This window comes from Anguilla rostrata, chromosome 13, assembly GCF_018555375.3.
Source record: "Anguilla rostrata isolate EN2019 chromosome 13, ASM1855537v3, whole genome shotgun sequence".
NCBI classification, from domain to species: Eukaryota; Metazoa; Chordata; class Actinopteri; order Anguilliformes; family Anguillidae; genus Anguilla; species Anguilla rostrata.
In genome coordinates this window covers 17,474,149-17,490,972 of record NC_057945.1, presented here as the reverse complement: position 1 = coordinate 17,490,972, position 16,824 = coordinate 17,474,149, and the positions used below count along the sequence as shown (strand labels likewise).

At 48.5% G+C, this 16,824-nt stretch overlaps 1 protein-coding gene across 5 annotated transcripts in view; it reads right to left on the bottom strand.

Annotated features, from left to right (window-relative positions):
- Positions 1-16,824, bottom strand: part of kcnab2a (potassium voltage-gated channel subfamily A regulatory beta subunit 2a) — a 66,922-nt gene that overhangs the window by 15,464 nt on the left and 34,634 nt on the right. For 4 of the 5 annotated variants that reach the window (XM_064306249.1, XM_064306252.1, XM_064306253.1 and 1 more), the window contains 3 exons: positions 1,175-1,218; positions 909-946; positions 427-506 (listed from right to left, as the gene is read on the bottom strand). In XM_064306249.1, coding sequence (XP_064162319.1) covers positions 427-506; positions 909-946; positions 1,175-1,218 — 162 coding nt within the window. Of the gene's footprint in view, positions 1-426; positions 507-908; positions 947-1,174; positions 1,219-9,644; positions 10,536-16,824 lie in introns of those variants that run through there. The other variant, XM_064306251.1, reaches the window with a different exon arrangement.

The window sequence follows — 16,824 nt, the reverse complement described above, 5'->3', positions numbered from 1 at the left end:
ATGTGGCGTGTCTGGTTTTTATAGACAAAAAGTAATCCAAAGTGTTTAGTGTTTCCCAATTATACCACACTTGCATGGTGAAAGTGGTTTTCCTTACTGTCAATCTGGCCTATTGTCATTAAGGGATTACCCCTCAGATTGTATATGGGAATCCTCAATCTGCGAGGGGTACTTAATCTTTGCTTGTAAACAGTGTAATGACGTGATTCATTCATTTCCCCTTACAGGGGTTAAGCTTCTGGAAGGGCGTCTAAACATCAGCCCGCCCTCCGTGCCTGCCTGCTCGTGAGAGCTCACCAGTGGACGAGAGGTCACCGCCAAGCTCAGCCACAAACGTCTGTGATGCTGTGAAAGTGCGTGTGCGGTCAGGGAGCCAGTAACGTGCGGGCTGGTGCGGCGGCCGGGGTGGGGTGGGGGGGCACTCACTTCCCTGCCGCGTAGACCTCGGCCGTGTCAAACAGATTGATCCCGTTCTCATAGGCCAGAGTCAACAACTGCTCCGCCATCTGGAACAGACGCAGGGGGGAGGGGGGAGAGAGGGGGAGCTTCAGCAAACCTTCAATTTGGTGGTTCAGGCCTTCGCCGAAGCATCAGATGAAAAACAAGACAATGTTAATTTATCGACTCAATCGGCTCATTCTCTCATTCGAAGGATTTAAGCACATTACGAACGTGGCTTTAACCCTCACTCTCAAAAGCTCGGCAAACTCTCGCCCATAGAGAATGTGTGAGATCACAGGAAGATGAGTAAACACGAAAGAGGAGAGAAAACTAGAAGACCGAGCAAAGAAAGTGAGATTGTTTTAATCACCGGAGCATTTGCGGTTATATAAATGAGCGAGTGCTGTGTAAAGAAGCGGAAGGGGGGGGGGGGGGGACAGGGTGAACACACAGCCTGCCTCCCTTACCTCGTCTGTGATCTGCCCACCGAAGGTCACCCACGTCCCTGCGGAGACAGACCAGAGAGGACCGCTGTGTGACTCAACGCATAACATTCACACAGAACATTAACTCTGAGCTTCAGCACCGAGCGTTCAACTGCATGCTAAGCGGCAGACGTCTCTGCAAATCCCTCTGGCTCCAGGTCTCCTCGCCTTCCATACAATAATCATGGCCCCCAAGAATAAAGCAGAATGCGATGTGCTGCCATTCCTCGCATCCATAATTTACTCACCCAGTCCGAGACATGATACCCTCAGCCCAGATTTCCCGAGGTTTCTGTGAAAAGAACATACAGAACGGGCATTAGCTCTGTGTCGAGTGCTCTGTCAGCGCTGCAGACTCCATTCACCGTCATTTCGGTGCACTGGGTCGTGGGGACCCTGTTTAATTCATGATCGTAGTGTCGTTCATTAACGGTGGTTTTTTTCCAGTGAGAGGTTCAGAGGTTTGCTGCTCAAATGCCTGTTCTCCAAGGATAGGAGTCTCTGAGCTCTGGGGAACAGCCAGGGCCTGAGAAAAGTGGCTAGCATGTAGCTATCGGCTCCAGTCACTGGCTGTGGAATTCATGAATTACACACCCCCCCCCTCCTGAAAAGGAACCCAGTGCATCTGAGGGGACCTGGACTGGCGTCTGGTGAAATGAGCAGGAGGAGGGAGAGAAAGTGTGACACACCAGGAGGTAACGCCTGTATTTGGTCAGGCCAGAATGAGCAAATCACTGGACTGCACAGCTCCTAGGAGCCAATCATTGTCCTCTGAAGAATTCATGAGCAAATCACCATCCCCACAGCTGAAGTCTCAGCACTGTGCAGACAGCCAAACTCCAAGACTAGGGGCGTGCAGAGAGGACACCATCTGGACCTGTTCAACAAACAACACTATCGGCTTCTATTCAACAGAACAGCAGAAGAGGGCGAGGCTTGCACCTGAAGTTATGTCAATGAGAGAAAATGGCAGACTTCTAGCCGAATGTACCTAGCACAGTAGTTAGAAAAACATGTCTGTGTGCATGTGTACAAATTTGTGGGGAGGGAAGCACTAGTGTAGTCATTTGAAGGGATATACAATCACACTGGATTACAGGGAACAAATAATCCCCTCCACTACGGTCTTAATCTCAGAGGAAGATAGACAGCCACAGACCAGACAACCACCGTACTTTCCTTCATACTGAACTCAGCACAGACATTGGAGATGCAACATTCCACTGAACGGACAGAAGGAAAACATGCATGTGTGCGTGTGTGCCTGTGTATGTGTGTGCGTGCACCGTGCACCATGTGTGTGTACAGAAAGCACATCTAAGATGTAGTGCTGGTTGGTTCCAGTGGCTGCCGACCCACAGCCCGGATAGCTGCCTTGGTGGAGCGCTCAGACTGAAGGAGCAAAGCATTCTGGGCTCTGAGAGTAGAGTCCTGTTCATCGCTGAGGCTGGCTGACAAATGCATTCAGCAACACAATACCAGGCAGCCCGGTATCAGCACACCAACGCACCTCCTACACTGAGAATCAGTGCTTAACACCAACCCTGCATGTCCCTACTCAGCCATCAAACACGTCTTTATTTCAGAGCTCTCCCTCTCCAAACACCATGCGTCCTTCCTCAGAAGCCATTGTATTTTTTTTTCAAAAAGGCCACAAAAGCCCCTGAAAGCTCCCTGCACAGAGATCATCGCAGAATATAATTTCCAGATGGTTCAGCTGTTCTGCTCTCCGCAGCCACCCTCACTGCGTGCGGCCAGTCCTGGGGGGCCAGTCCTGGGGGGCCCTCAGGGACGGCTTCACCGGTTAAAAAGCCCCGCTGTACCGTACAGCATCACCCCGTCTCCACACGAGCAAATCCCCGTGAAGCACAAGAGAACGCCAAGCTGAGCCGGTTCCCAATGTTCAACAGAGAATTAGGGCGATTAGAAGTTAAGGCAATGCAGAAATGAAGGCGAGAAACCGAGAAATTATGGGAAAACTGACTCAGGCAACGGTGCCTTCTCCCAAACCCACCCCACCAACTCCCGCGGCGTAGCCGGACCGGGGGGGCTCAACCGCATCCCCCGTCAGCAGAGGCGACGCCCGGATTCAGCCGCGCGTCTCCGCACTGAAGCGAGGACTACAGACACGGATCAAATCTCCCCCGGTAAACAGTTTCACGCGCGAGTCTCCAGACACGCGCATCACTTCCTCTCCCCTCTGTGTGACGAGTCAGCCCGGCGCGTTAAGTAGGTTCACTCGGGAGCGTCCCCCAGATCGGGGGCGCTCGGCGCGCGACGCAGTCGAGCCGCGGCGGAACCGGAGCCGCGCGGCGTTGACTCCCGCGTGCGGCTGCTGAACGCGGCTCTGAGAGGCTCCATTTCGCGTGCTTGTAAAACCCGCTGTCGACACGGCGCGGCGCTGGACGCTTCGCCCGCGGGATGAATACTGCATGGGGAGCCGATCGCCCCGCCGCTCACGACCGGCTCTCCTTACGGAGGCGGGCGGGGCAGGGCTCAAACGCAGCCCGTTACCCTCTCTGGCGGTGACTGACCCTTCCAGGAGTGATTTCTAAATCATTCCAATGGGATTCCGCGGAACTGCGAGCAGCGCCTCTCGTACTGACCCCCAAAATCGATTGATCATGGGGGAAGTTAGCCAGCCCCGTTCTCTCCGGAGAGCGGATGGCTGACCGCCAGAAGACGCGGCATTTCAGAGCACGGATGAGGGCACTGAAGCCACCGCTTTCAGTAGGGAGAGGGAGAGGCCCTGTCAAGCTCAGACAGGTGCTGATTGGAGGACGAATACGCTGCATAGTAGCGCGTGTAATTTTGATGCACCAGTGACATCTGCTTTGATTAAAAACCAGCTTGTGATATGAACACAGGACACAGGGCGGGGGCGGGGGCGGGGGGGAGGGGGAGCTTGTGGGACAAACCGCCAGTCTTGACACCCGGGACTGCAATTAATTTGAACCAGACTACCCAATTTAAAATAATATTGTTTAACAGTCTTACCTAGCTCATAATGCTACCTTGCCAATGGAGATGAGAGCAACTAACAGCCAGCAACATGTTGTTCGACATGTTGTTCCAGGGCTACCGCAAGGCTGGAGGATGAACTACCGTGATGGCAAATGGATAGGAAGGCAGCCTTGCTACATACTTTAGGCTTATGTCAGTTATTGCTAAGACATTTGCAAGCCAGCTTTTCCAGAACCATTCTGACTTCTCATTGCAGCCCTCATGCAAAATGTTTAAATGGTTACACATCAATTCCAAACTCTCATCTGGCCACTTCTTCATTCTGATCTATCAATCTGTTATGTGTGGTTGAGGAGAGATAGCTGCCTCATTTTTTATTCCCAGACATATAGCTTAGCAGTATGGCCCTGAAGTTACTTCCACGCTAGGACTACGCTGCATAATTTATTGAAGAGCTATTTTACCCGAAGTCAGGCAATCTGAGCAACTGCCCAGCTCAGCAAGCCAAAATTAGAAGTTCTACCGTGAATGCGTGGCAAAGCATTATGGGGGAAAATTCTACGTTTTGGAGCCGCTGGGTAACATTAGACTATGGTGAACTTATAAATGCTCCATAAATTATTAAGGAAAGCATTATACATCATTAAAAATGCATTCTTTACTTTTGACTTTAAAGCCAATGAAGACACACTGTACACATTGTCTTAGAGCACTCAAAGCCTTTAATCATAATTTAGATTTTTTATAAGTCTGTAATGAAACTAAATTCAAGCACCAAAACAGACAGCAAATTCGGGCATTTCCCACTGAAATGTTTCTAGGTCTATGCTTGCATTTCTAAATGTGGCCGATGACACTGACTGTATAAAAAGTAGTAATATCTTGCTTCCCCCATTCCATCCTTGTCAGAACTAACTACAGTCCTTAGATAAATTATGTATAGCCATTATGAATGAAGTAGGGTTAAGAAGGATTAAATAATAATACATTCTTAATGTTGTTATTCATTTATATGACAGATACATTTATTCACTGACATAGAAATGACAATGCATAAAAAGCATATTTAATATACAGTAACATGTACCATACAAAACAGCCTAAAATGCAGCACTCGGCTTAATTATTCAACAAAGCTCTGTGGTATCCATACATATATCCTGGTAAAAAATTAAATGCTGGCCACAAACACAACTAAAAAGACAGCAGAAAGCTGTAGGCTACTGCTGAACTCACTTCAGCCGACTTAGTCGGGAGCCTTCAGCGGCACGACCGATTCTCCTTATTGCCAGCGGGACGGGCGGGTTTTACAGACGCGGGATGGTAGATTGACCGTCGGGGTGGATATTGGACTGACGCATTTCATTTTGAAAGGCAGAGCAGAAACGGTGGAGAAGGCGAATGCGGATAGGACAGCATTTGAGGCATAAGGGTCTATAAATAAATCAAGGCTTCGCATCAGTGTTCTGGGAAGCTTCGGTCTGAGGCAGGACGAAAGCCGACTGTCTATTTCCGGCAGGACCCGGCTTAATTAATGTGTTTATTTTCTGCATTCGCTAAAATAAACACGCTGAAACAAAGGACTTTCACAACCCCCGCATTAAAATAAGTGTCTACTTGCAGTCGCATCAGATTCATTTAAAATATGAAACGAACAACGGCAGTCGGTGAGCTGAAAATTGGTGGGGCGGAAAACTGTCCTTTAAACTCATTGACCATTTGTCTCAACTGGTTTTTATTCATTTTCTTTGATTAACAAACGTGCACACGATTTAATAAATTGGCAAGTAACACACAGCTTCTTCACGTCGTCTTAGGGAGATTAAATGACAAATTCACAATTGAAAAATATGTTTAAATCACCATGTACACTTAACTAAAAGATACATAACACTCTTTACCGCGTTGGCTTTCCGTATAACCAACAATAACAAAACCTGCACGTCGCATTGCAGGTCTTTGCCCTGAATATTTTGTTAGTGCGGCGAAGGAAGAGGTCTTCATGTGCCCACAAATAATGTTGATAAATGGGGAAAGTTTTGCAAAAAAAAGTAAAAATAATTTTATTAACCGGATAGCCTAACTGGGGAGAGATGCCTACATCTGATGGCACCGAGTAGGCCTGCTTTGTGAATTAATCATTGAATTGATAGTCACGGAAAGGGATGAAGTCGAGACCCATAATCAGTTTTTCGCCCGACCAATTATCAGCTCATCAACCGCCACTGGAAACGAATGTGCTGTAAAGTCACTGGACATAATTACAGATCATTCCGCCAAGTTAATACGTCAAAGGCTGATGACCAGCTGCTTGCTCACAGCTACTGGAGAGGAAATGTGAAGGATTAATAAACGTACTGTAACGCTAACACTCACGGAACGCCAGGCGGAAACATAAGGAAACTACGTGTAAAGAATTAAATTAATGCACTAAAGAGAGATAGAAGCTTGATCTCTGGTTGTGAAAAGTGACACCAAAAAGATCTTAAGTACACATTGCACACAGAAAACAGCCTTTGAGAAGACCAGTATTTTTATGCAATAGAATCAGAGGCTGTGCAATTGTGGCTGTGTGTGACAGAAAGATGCATACAGCAGGCACAGAGTCTTTATTACATAAACACACTGACAGATCTAAAGGCACATCACTGAGGAGCTCTCAAGATACCACCCACAATCTACTACCAGAGGCTCACCCAACATCAGAGCACGACTGCAGAGCTGACTTAACCATAACCTACTGCAAAGCCCTTAACCGTCCTTAGTTCAACCTTACCTCACATCCCCTCCTGTCATTGAGGATTTGAGAGCAATTTTACAGGTGACCCCTGTGCAAGTGTGTGTGTGTGTGTGTGTGTGTGTGCGAGTGGTCATGTCATTTGGCGGACCAAAAAAACTGCACCTTTTTTAAGGTGACCCATTTCGCAATCCCCCCCATCCAAATTCTGCAGTCGCTGGTTCCTGCACAGGAAGTGTATAGGGAACTCGCATAAAATCCTGATAGAGAGCCATCAATGCTAGTTTTCCTGTCAGTAGATCACGGCCTTGCTGATGCTCGAATGTACAGTAAACGCCATCTGTCTCGGCTGAACAGCTGTTATGAATTAGAGCCGAAGCTGAAACTACATCATGCGCTCAGCGTAATCCCCAGAACCATTAGCACCGTAAAGCTGTTCTGTAATCACACGGGGAGAGGCAAACGGAATCAAGTCGCCAGTCTTTGACGAGGCTCCTCTGAACAGGCCCGAGCTGCAGCTCTGAAGCAATGCCTGGCGCTCCTACAGAAATGAATGATGTAAGAGAGGAATTCACTCAGGTAAGAACAGAACATGGCAACCACTGCTCGAGCCTCCCTCTGCTAGCTCAGACTGAAAAGCCCACGGGCCTTATCCACAGCGGGGCCAAACCAGGAACGACCCAGAGCAGGTCTGCAGAACAACACCAACTCTGTTACGCTACAAGAGTGGGTCTGTAGTGCAGCACTGACTCACTATAAAGGGGTGGGTCTGTAGTGCAGCACAAACCCTCACACTATAAAGGAGTGGGTCTGTGGTAAAGCACTGTCTCACCATAAAGGAATGTGTCTGTAGAGCATCACTGACTCAATATAAAGGAGTGGGTCTGTATTGTAGTATTGACTCTCTATAAAGGGAGTGGGTCTGTAGTGCAGCACTGACTTACCCTTACTATAAAAAAGTAAGTCTGTAGTGCAGGACTGAGTTTCACTGCAAAGGACTCACTACTGCAGTACTTACTCTTCCCAGCAAAGACATTCTGCTGTAGTGTACAGGTCTGCATTGCAGCACTGACTCTCCCTTATTGTAAAGGACAGTGTGCAGTGCAGTGCAGTGCTGCAGGGGCTCACTAGATGCCGTACTGAAGCAGGTCTGCACTAACACACTGACTCTTCATGAGCGCAGATGGGACGGTCTGAGATACAGCCTGCGCCTCCCAGACTGAGAGATTCACAGAGCTCATAGGGTCAGCCGCGCTCACACTGCGGAACCGAGTCGCGCGTTCACGCGGAGCTCGTTTAGTGAAGTCAGAACTGAGCCTCATGGGGAGGGAGGGGGAGGGTGCATTTACAGGAGCAAACAGAGCTGGATCTCCTGACAGTAAGGGGGGAAGCCCCACACCGCAGGGATGGCCTCTGCAGAGATTCCCCAGTGAGCAGAGCCTCAGGCAGCCGCCCTCTCTGCACCGCCGCCTCTCCCCGGCACAGGGGCAGTCTGCCCGCTCTCCTCCACCGGCCCTCAGCAACAGACCGGAACGGTCCCAGGACGGGAGATTTACACAGACACCAAGTCTGTATCACACCCTGTGCACTCCCATGCAGAAATGCCCACACACAGGCAAACCTTCACATGTTACCGATACGCTCCACACTGGGAGTCAGCCTATTTTCCAGTGAAAATCGCACAGCGCTCGATCCAAATGATCACTAAGCCAAAAGAAAGCACATTTTACTGTTAGACTCCATCCCACAGCACTCCATTCCTTATGAGGAACTGAAGACGGATGTAGGTAGACGTGTGTGTGTGTGTGTGTGTGTGTGTCAACGGAAATAAAAGATACAGTATCATGTCCACATCCAGTATTTCCTACAAATATCCTGTCCTGCATTGCAAAATGCAGTCTTATCTCCTATCTAATCGGTAGGTTTTATTAAACTATAAAGACCTCTCCACCCCCATACCTTATGTTGTATCAATCAATGAAGACTTCTGCCTACCTATATGTCAAGCTGTATCAAACAATGAAGTCTGTCGATCAATGGGGTCATCCATCTGATCCATTCCTCAAGCTGATCAATCGATCAGAGCCTGCTCTCCCAATAATAGCTAAACATATAAACAACGAAGACCTACAGTGTGTCCACTTATGTCTCACATCATACTGCATCATACTCCTTCCTATATACCTCATACAGTATTAAACTATAAAAGAGCTCGCTCCAATATCTCATGCTGTACTTAATTATAAAGACCTCACTCTTATCTATAGCTCATGTGGTATTTAACAATGACCTCTCTCCTATTTGTAGTATACTTTTTTTTGGATCAAACAAAGTACAATTCGGTCTTTCCAATATTTCGACACATTAAATGATGAGAAGTTAAAACCACTCCTTCACTACACAATGAAGACCTCCTTTTTCAGACTGTACAACACAAGAAAGACCCAAGCCCAAACCAACTGAGGTACTTAAAGAAGACCTCTCTAAGTCCAAACCTACTGAGGTACTTAAAGAAGACCTCTCTATGCCCATACCTACTGTGGTATTTAAAGAAGACCTCTCTATGCCCAAACCTACTGTGGTATTTAAAGAAGACCTCTCTATGCCCAAACCTACTGAGGTACTTAAAGAAGACCTCTCTAAGCCCATACCTACTGTGGTATTTAAAGAAGACCTCTCTATGCCCAAACCTACTGTGGTATTTAAAGAAGACCTCTCTAAGCTCATACCTACTGTGTATTTAAAGAAGACTCTCTAAGCCCAAACCTACTGTGGTATTTAAAGAAGACCTCTCTATGCCCAAACCTACTGTGGTATTTAAAGAAGACCTCTCTAAGCCCAAACCTACTGTGGTATTTAAAGAAGACCTCTCTAAGCCCAAACCTACTGTGGTATTTAAAGAAGACCTCTCTATGCCCAAACCTACTGTGGTATTTAAAGAAGACCTCTCTATGCCCAAACCTACTGTGCTACTTAATGAGGACCTCTCCAGTGGTGTATTAAAGGCTCTGCCCTACCGATACTTCATGCCGGTGCGAATGCTCTGGTCGCTGGAGGAGGGCTGGCTCTGGAGCGACAGCTGGCCGAGGCTGCGGGCCACCATGGCGACCGTGCGGAACTTGCTGCGCGTGCCGGTGCCGGGGCTGTTGGCGTTCTGCCTGTTCAGCCGGTCCTCCGTGCTCCGGCTCACGGCCCGGTGGTCCGTGCACACGAACGAGACCTGCATCCCGGTCTGGGGCCGCTACGGCCGGCCGCGCGTGGGAAGAATCACGGGAGAGGCCGCCGGGAAAGGCGGGAAGAGCCCTCGGGACGGAGAGAAAGCGGTGTTCCTCACAGCCCAAATTCCTAGTCCCCACACGACGGAATTCCAAGTCCCCACACAGCAGAATTCCTAATCCCCACAAGTCCGAGGCCGGGACACCCCCCTGGAGTCGGGAGTGATGGGGCTCAACTTCCCCTCTGCAGTCTGTCGCTCCCCCCGTCCGATTAGGGCGAGACGCACCGTGGATCTCGAGTGTTTGGAGACGGTGATACCCCCCTGTAAAAAGCTTCTGCACGCGCACAGAGGCACACTATCCGCGCTCTCCTGCTTCTCCCTCAGCTTCTCCCTCTACGTGCAGCATCTCCTCGGAGCGCCCCGCTCACCTCCCGGCGGTATTCCCCCCTGCCTCTCTGAGGGACGGGGTCCCAGCTGCCGATGCGAGCTCAGCCCTGCGTCCGCGCGGCACTGAGGAGGACCCGTGTGTGCGCGTCTGCGTAAACGCACACACACGCGCGCACACACACACACGGGGAGGAGGAGGAGAGATGCCCGGCTGCTTCAGCGCTCCAGCGATCACAAAACGCAAACGCGCGGCACACACACACACACACACACACACACACACAAATCCCTCCTCCTTCCCACAGATTAATCCTACACGTGCCTGCCACTCACAAGACAGAGCGAGAGGCAGGGAGAGATGGAGAGAGGGAGGAGAGAGAGATGGAGAGAGGGTGGGTGGAATGAGCAGAGCTTACCAAGAGGAAGGAAGAGAGGGAGAGACAGAAAGAGAGAGAAGTGCTCAGTTGTCTCTCAGCTGGCCGGAGGGTTTTTGTCAGTTCACCTCATTCTCCACAAGAGTTCCTCGGCCAATCAGAGGAGCGGTGGACTTCGGAGGGGTACAATACTGACCACCATTACTGGCACCGACAAAAACCAAGCCGAGCAGGAGTCCCCTTACCGCGTGTGTGTGTGTGTGTGTGTGTGTGTGTGAGTATGTGTTTGTGCGTGTGTGCGTGCGTCTGCATGAACATGTCTTTGTGCTTGAGGGTGTGAAATATTTATTATGTAACCCCATCTGTCCTGGTGTGTGCATCTGAATGGTCATTCACCGCCAACTTCTAAAGTGCAACTGAAAAAGGGAGAATCCTCATTCTTATCAAAACCAAAAGAATAACTGGTGACACAGGAGTAAGCAGATAAGCACAGAATTATGCTTAGAAAGTTATATTTTCCTTAACAATCCACAAATAGATGCTTTAAAAAAAATTAAGAAACACACAACACACAAATGCATCCGCATAGAGGTGTGAGCACACGTGCAGTGTACACACACACCTGCAAACGCACTCGGCCACACGGAAGCCAGTCCATCAGAGGACAGGCTGAATCCCGACAGGCTGCACCATACTGACGGGGCTAAATTTAGACAATGAACCTCTGAGTTCAAACAGAAACAAAAATAGAAGTTAAAATACGCATCGCAGACATGAAGAAGAAAGGGGGCAGAAGGTCCTTTCCTATGGGCGCCGAAGGCTGATTAAGAGACTGCAGAACGGAATCTGACTCCTGTCTCATCCCTGCTCACAAGGGAGCACAGCACAGAGATCCATCTCACTGCTAACTCAGCAGTCACACTGAGCACAGAAACACATTCTCCCTGCAAACTGAGCACAGTCACACTGTGCACACACATACGCATTCTCTCTGATGATTTGACAGTTGAACTGAGCCCAGATGCCATGTCTGACAACCCATCGTGCGATGTTCACAGTTCTGCCTGAGCTCACAGAGACTGCCTGACAGTGGTGCTGTGCTCACAGAGATGTCTCCTTCTCTGTCACAGTCAGACACAGTCCCACCGCGCTCACAGAGATGTCCCTCACACAATCCAAGATACCTGCGCCACACTCACAGAAACGTTTCTCGCTACTTGATATAGCTGTGCTGCCCTCACAGAAATCTCTCTCTTTCTCTCTCTCGGCCCTACACGGCCCCATTGCGTTCGCTGTATTGCCTGTACTAGCTGGCCAAAAGAACACAGGGACACGTTCCGGTGGAGGGGGCTGGGAGTCGGGGCTCACAATGGGACCTGCCGCTCGGGCCGGGCGGGGGAACGCTCATTCGTATTGCATATCACCCCTGTAATCCATCCAGGGCACGTTCACACAATGCAGGTCAGCTACTGCGTCCTGGGGATCTGCGTCTGTGTATGTCCCCACTAAACTATTAGAGTATACAGTAAACAGCCACCCCCCTCCTCACTGTGTGTGTATGATCCTTCACCGCCGTAAGGGGTGCAGATAATCTACCATCTGCAACCTCGCTACAAACAGAGAGGCTAACAACATACTGCCTACAATAAAATGTTAAAATATGTCATGGTAGAGACATTCCGTGCAGAAATAATTTGCCTCTTAGTCATTCCTAAGTCATTAACTGAGCAAGATGCCAGGCAGATCACGCTCGGAATAAACTCAGTCACGCAGTAAATGTTAGGCATGGAAATGGCCCCTCTCTCTTTACCCACAGAAAAACACTGAATCGTGTTCCAAGCAGGCGTTTTCTACCAGAAATTTACACAAATACCAAGCTTCTGGTCACGGAATATACCTCGCCCGCAGGTCCACACCCACAGATGTGGAGTCAAAAGTGCTGAGCTGTGTTGGGTGGCAGTGACAACAGCGGGCGGAGGATGGGACAACAGAGGTCAGAGACCACATGGTCCAAGAGGTCAAAGGTCCACAGGGGTCAAAGGTCGTTTCAGTAAAAGGGTGCATCTGAAACAAGGCTCTGAGGATGATGATTTAATACGCACACTGTCCAGATGGACAGCTCAGATGGGGCTTTTTTTCTGAGCCTGAATCATATCTCCCCCAAACGCTCAATTCTTTCCCAGGGTGCACTGCTGCATTCTCGCTCCTCCTTCATCCCACATCACCAGGACCGAAGCACTCCTCTTTATTTGCCACAGAAACAAAAACCTACATTATTTAATTGCCAAAGAAATACACCAACGTTAATCACCATAGAAACCTACGAGGAGTTCTGCAAGAATGAAGCTGGCTCTGAGACTGACCAGGTTGACCCACCAGTGTTAGGGAAGCCGGTCTGACTTCCAGGAACATATTCCGCTAATAAACCAATGGTCAGCAAGCACGACCTCCTGTAGACGGAACTAATCGTTCATGGTGATCCAAGTCAACTCAACGCTGGCTAGAGCTAAACATATGGGTTTCTCCCAAATATATGTGCAATCTCACAAACTAACTTCCATTCCTGGATGCTCTAGAGATAGAGTCTGGGGTTGAGACGAGGGGGAAAAAGGCATGTGTATGGCACCTAGGTACCAGACCGCAGCAGAGGAGAATCTATGACAAAAACCACCTGGGACGTCCCATGACTCCCAACAGACCTTCAGGTGAGAGACATTTCTGAAGCTTGCCGTCAATCCAGATACTCCTTCCCCAAAATAACACAAGCTTTTAATCTCCGTAAATAATCCATGAATATTCAACTCCTGCACAGCCAGACTCACTGTCATTAAAATTTTTATAGGTTATTTATGTTCATTGAAACTCTGAATGCAGGCCATGTGCTGTGTGTTCAAGATCACCAGCATGTGTATTGACACCAATTACCCACCCAGCATGATACTGCCTAACAGACTAAGCCAAACGGTCAGATATGCACTCAAAGAACCATGAGCAGCAGTCCGTGGGTACTGGGATACGTAGTTCCCCGTTGAGGAACCACCCTGCCTCCCTCCCCACTGCTTAGTGCAAACGCTGGTGCGGCTCTGAAGCACTGAGTCACTAGAGGACAGGCGACACCTGACCCCCCCAGGCCAATCACAGCCACAAAGCCATCCGTATCGAATGTCACTGGAGTATACGGTTACCGGCCCAAAACAACGAACAACCCACCTCGACGTTTGCCAAAAAACCCGCCCCTCCCCCTCCTGCCAAACAAACAGAAACAACGGAAAATAACCGACGGAGATTCGCTCAAATGACATCTGATACCAAGTTTTCCAACACGGTACGAAGCTCCCCTCGCCTGCCAGCTCCCAGCACGCTGATACGGTCCCCTGTAGGAGGCGGAAGAGGAGGAGGAGGGCGGACGGCTCTCCGTAGCGCGGGCCTTCGGTAAGACCGGGCGAGTGGGCGCCTCTCTCGCCGCTCTCTCTCTTCCGCAGCGTTACGCAAGGCCTGGAGAGCGGCCGCTGCCAGGTTTCATACACTATGCCTCCCCTGGAGGGAGAGACGCATGAATAATACAGCAAAGAGAAAACACAGGGAGGAAAAAAAAGAGACAAATCTTCTGTGGAGGAAGTAGAGCAGAAACGCAAGAGCGGACGTGAAGACACTATGGAGAGAGAGGAAAGAGAAGAGAGAGAGAGGCACAAAGGGCAAAGAGGGGGTAGAGACGAGGATGGAAAGGAAAAGGGGGTTGCGATGGGGGGGCAAACGATGAGTGCCCTTACAGTCTGGTACTGAGTGGTATGAAGCTCGAGTCACTGGTAATGCTCAGCCAATGTGCATGCTGTACCCTGATAACTGGCTGCCTACTCAGATCTTTCTTAAATCGACTTCCGATGCCAATATACAGCACCTCATTTCACAGGTCAGAGTGCGCCAATGTACATCTTTCGTTGTCCTAAAAGCCTGTCATAAAGAACACTGTACTATTAAGGGTCTTTATCCTATAGAATGCATCATTTCTGTGAAAGCCCTTTCCAGATGTTTCTCAATGTGCAATTTGCTGCTCAAAGTTTACAACTGCTTTGCAGTACTAGAAGTATTGTAATTACTCAGTAGCTCTACACAGCGTGTATATACGGTCAGGATTAGGGCCCTGTACACTATCTGACACACTCCCTTCTTTACTTTTGCAAGAATACCATTGTCATGACCAGAGGCATAACGGTGTCTTAAGTCACCATAAGAGGAAAAATAAGGAGTCTTAAGAGTTAAGATAAGGATGAGTGAGAATTCTTTCTATAAACTGTTTCAGGTGACTATCTGTTGGGAGCAACTCCATTCTGAGGATGAATGGCTTTGAAGGGAACACTTATCAGTGTGACATTCCATTGTGTAGCTGTTTTCTGTGCCTTACTCTGAACACCATTAGCAGACTGACAGAGTTTGGAACGAAGTGTGCAATGAAAAAAGAAGATCTGGAGACATGCTGCAGATGTCTCGCCCTTTTCCCTGTGTCCTGTGCCGTCTGGGGGTTTAGACAACCTGAGCGCAGTCTACGGGCACTGCGCAGCACCTTTCACTGTGACTGTGTTTAACAAACTAACAAAAGGAAAGGAACCCAGACCCTGTGGCTGAGACTAAGGTCAGGTGGACTGTGGGATGAATGCGGTTATTGACAGGATGGGTGAGTCTGCTTTTCCCCCTCCATTGCATTGTGGGGACTGGGGTGAGGAACAGCCTCAACTCTGGGTTTCTTTTTTGTTTTCGACACACACGAACATGCAAAGATTATATGTGTCTTTTCATATGGGTTTAACCAACCCCTCCTACACCAGAGGAAAAGAAGCAGGTCATAACAGTACCTATTAGGCCTCTCATTCGTCAGCAGATCAACAAGCTCTGGACTACCCCTTGTCCCCTCCCACACAGGAGAGTGAGGGCAGGCTCAGTAGAGGAGAAAAACAGACATTCATATTTTAGGGGCGCATACAAGGCTGATCTATATTAGATCGGGTTGTGTTTAGGCAGTAATTTAGGGTCTATGCTTAATTTATATCTGGCTTTGTATCTGGGACATGGGACAGGGATATCACCTATTCAATAAAAAACCTAACAAATAAAGATTCTTGATTGGTGGAGGTACAATAAGAGACATGAACCATTATCTGAGCCAATCGGCACTGTGCCAGTATGACAAAATCACATTAGCAGAAAAAGTAACCTTATACTTTCAGATCCCTGAAACCCCAAATGCACAACACCACACACAAACAAACACGCACACCCACGTAAACTCTTAGGTGTATTTTCACTCATATAACTGATACAACAACACATGCATACGCGCACACACACACACACACACACACGCACACAAAGAGGAGAGATGGGAGAGTCAGGAACCAGTGGCGGTATTAAGGTGGTTGAGTGAATCGGTACTCAAACTTATGACAGGCAGTCACACGCCAACATGGAACAATGCACAAAATACGATAGGTTGAATATTTCTGTTAAAATTTAGTGTGGAACAGGCAGCCAAATTCCACAAGAAGGTTGTTAATGTAATTATAAAGCACTGGGTAGATTCATTTCTGGAATACTGGACTCTGAACATGCCGACGACCTCTTGGGTCCCAGGCAGGCACCATGCCAGTAACGACTGACGCTACTGGTGTAGTGCAAGAGAACCTGTGATATGGAAAACACAGTCAACAGCCTTAGGGTTCGGGTATCTGAGACATGGGAATTGAAAAACAGAAAGTTGATCTTGATAAATTATTACAGTTATTCAGACCAGCTCGTTTTCCCTTGAAAGTAGGTATGAATTTACAGCAAGCTCTGCCAAAGCATTGCAAATCAGAACATTACCACTTAATCAGAACAATACCAAGTAAATGTTAAGGGTTCTGGTTGCAAAAAAGCAGATAGTATGAACACTTGAGACCCGGGTTCATGTTTGCACACTCACTGTACAGTACGTGTATCCAAATCACTCGTACTACATTAATGTGATAACATGGACATTCTATGCCACCTAGTGGTGCAAAAAGGCATTGAAACTAAATTCTGCTGTCATCTGATGCAATCAGCACATCACTTGCTACCTAGAAAGGAACAGGTTCCGACTCCATACAGTACCAGTGTAGAGCACTGGCTTTATACTGACGGTTTACAGCGCTGGCCTTTAATGAGCTTTTAATGTCAATATTGTGCATCTACAAAATTGTCAGT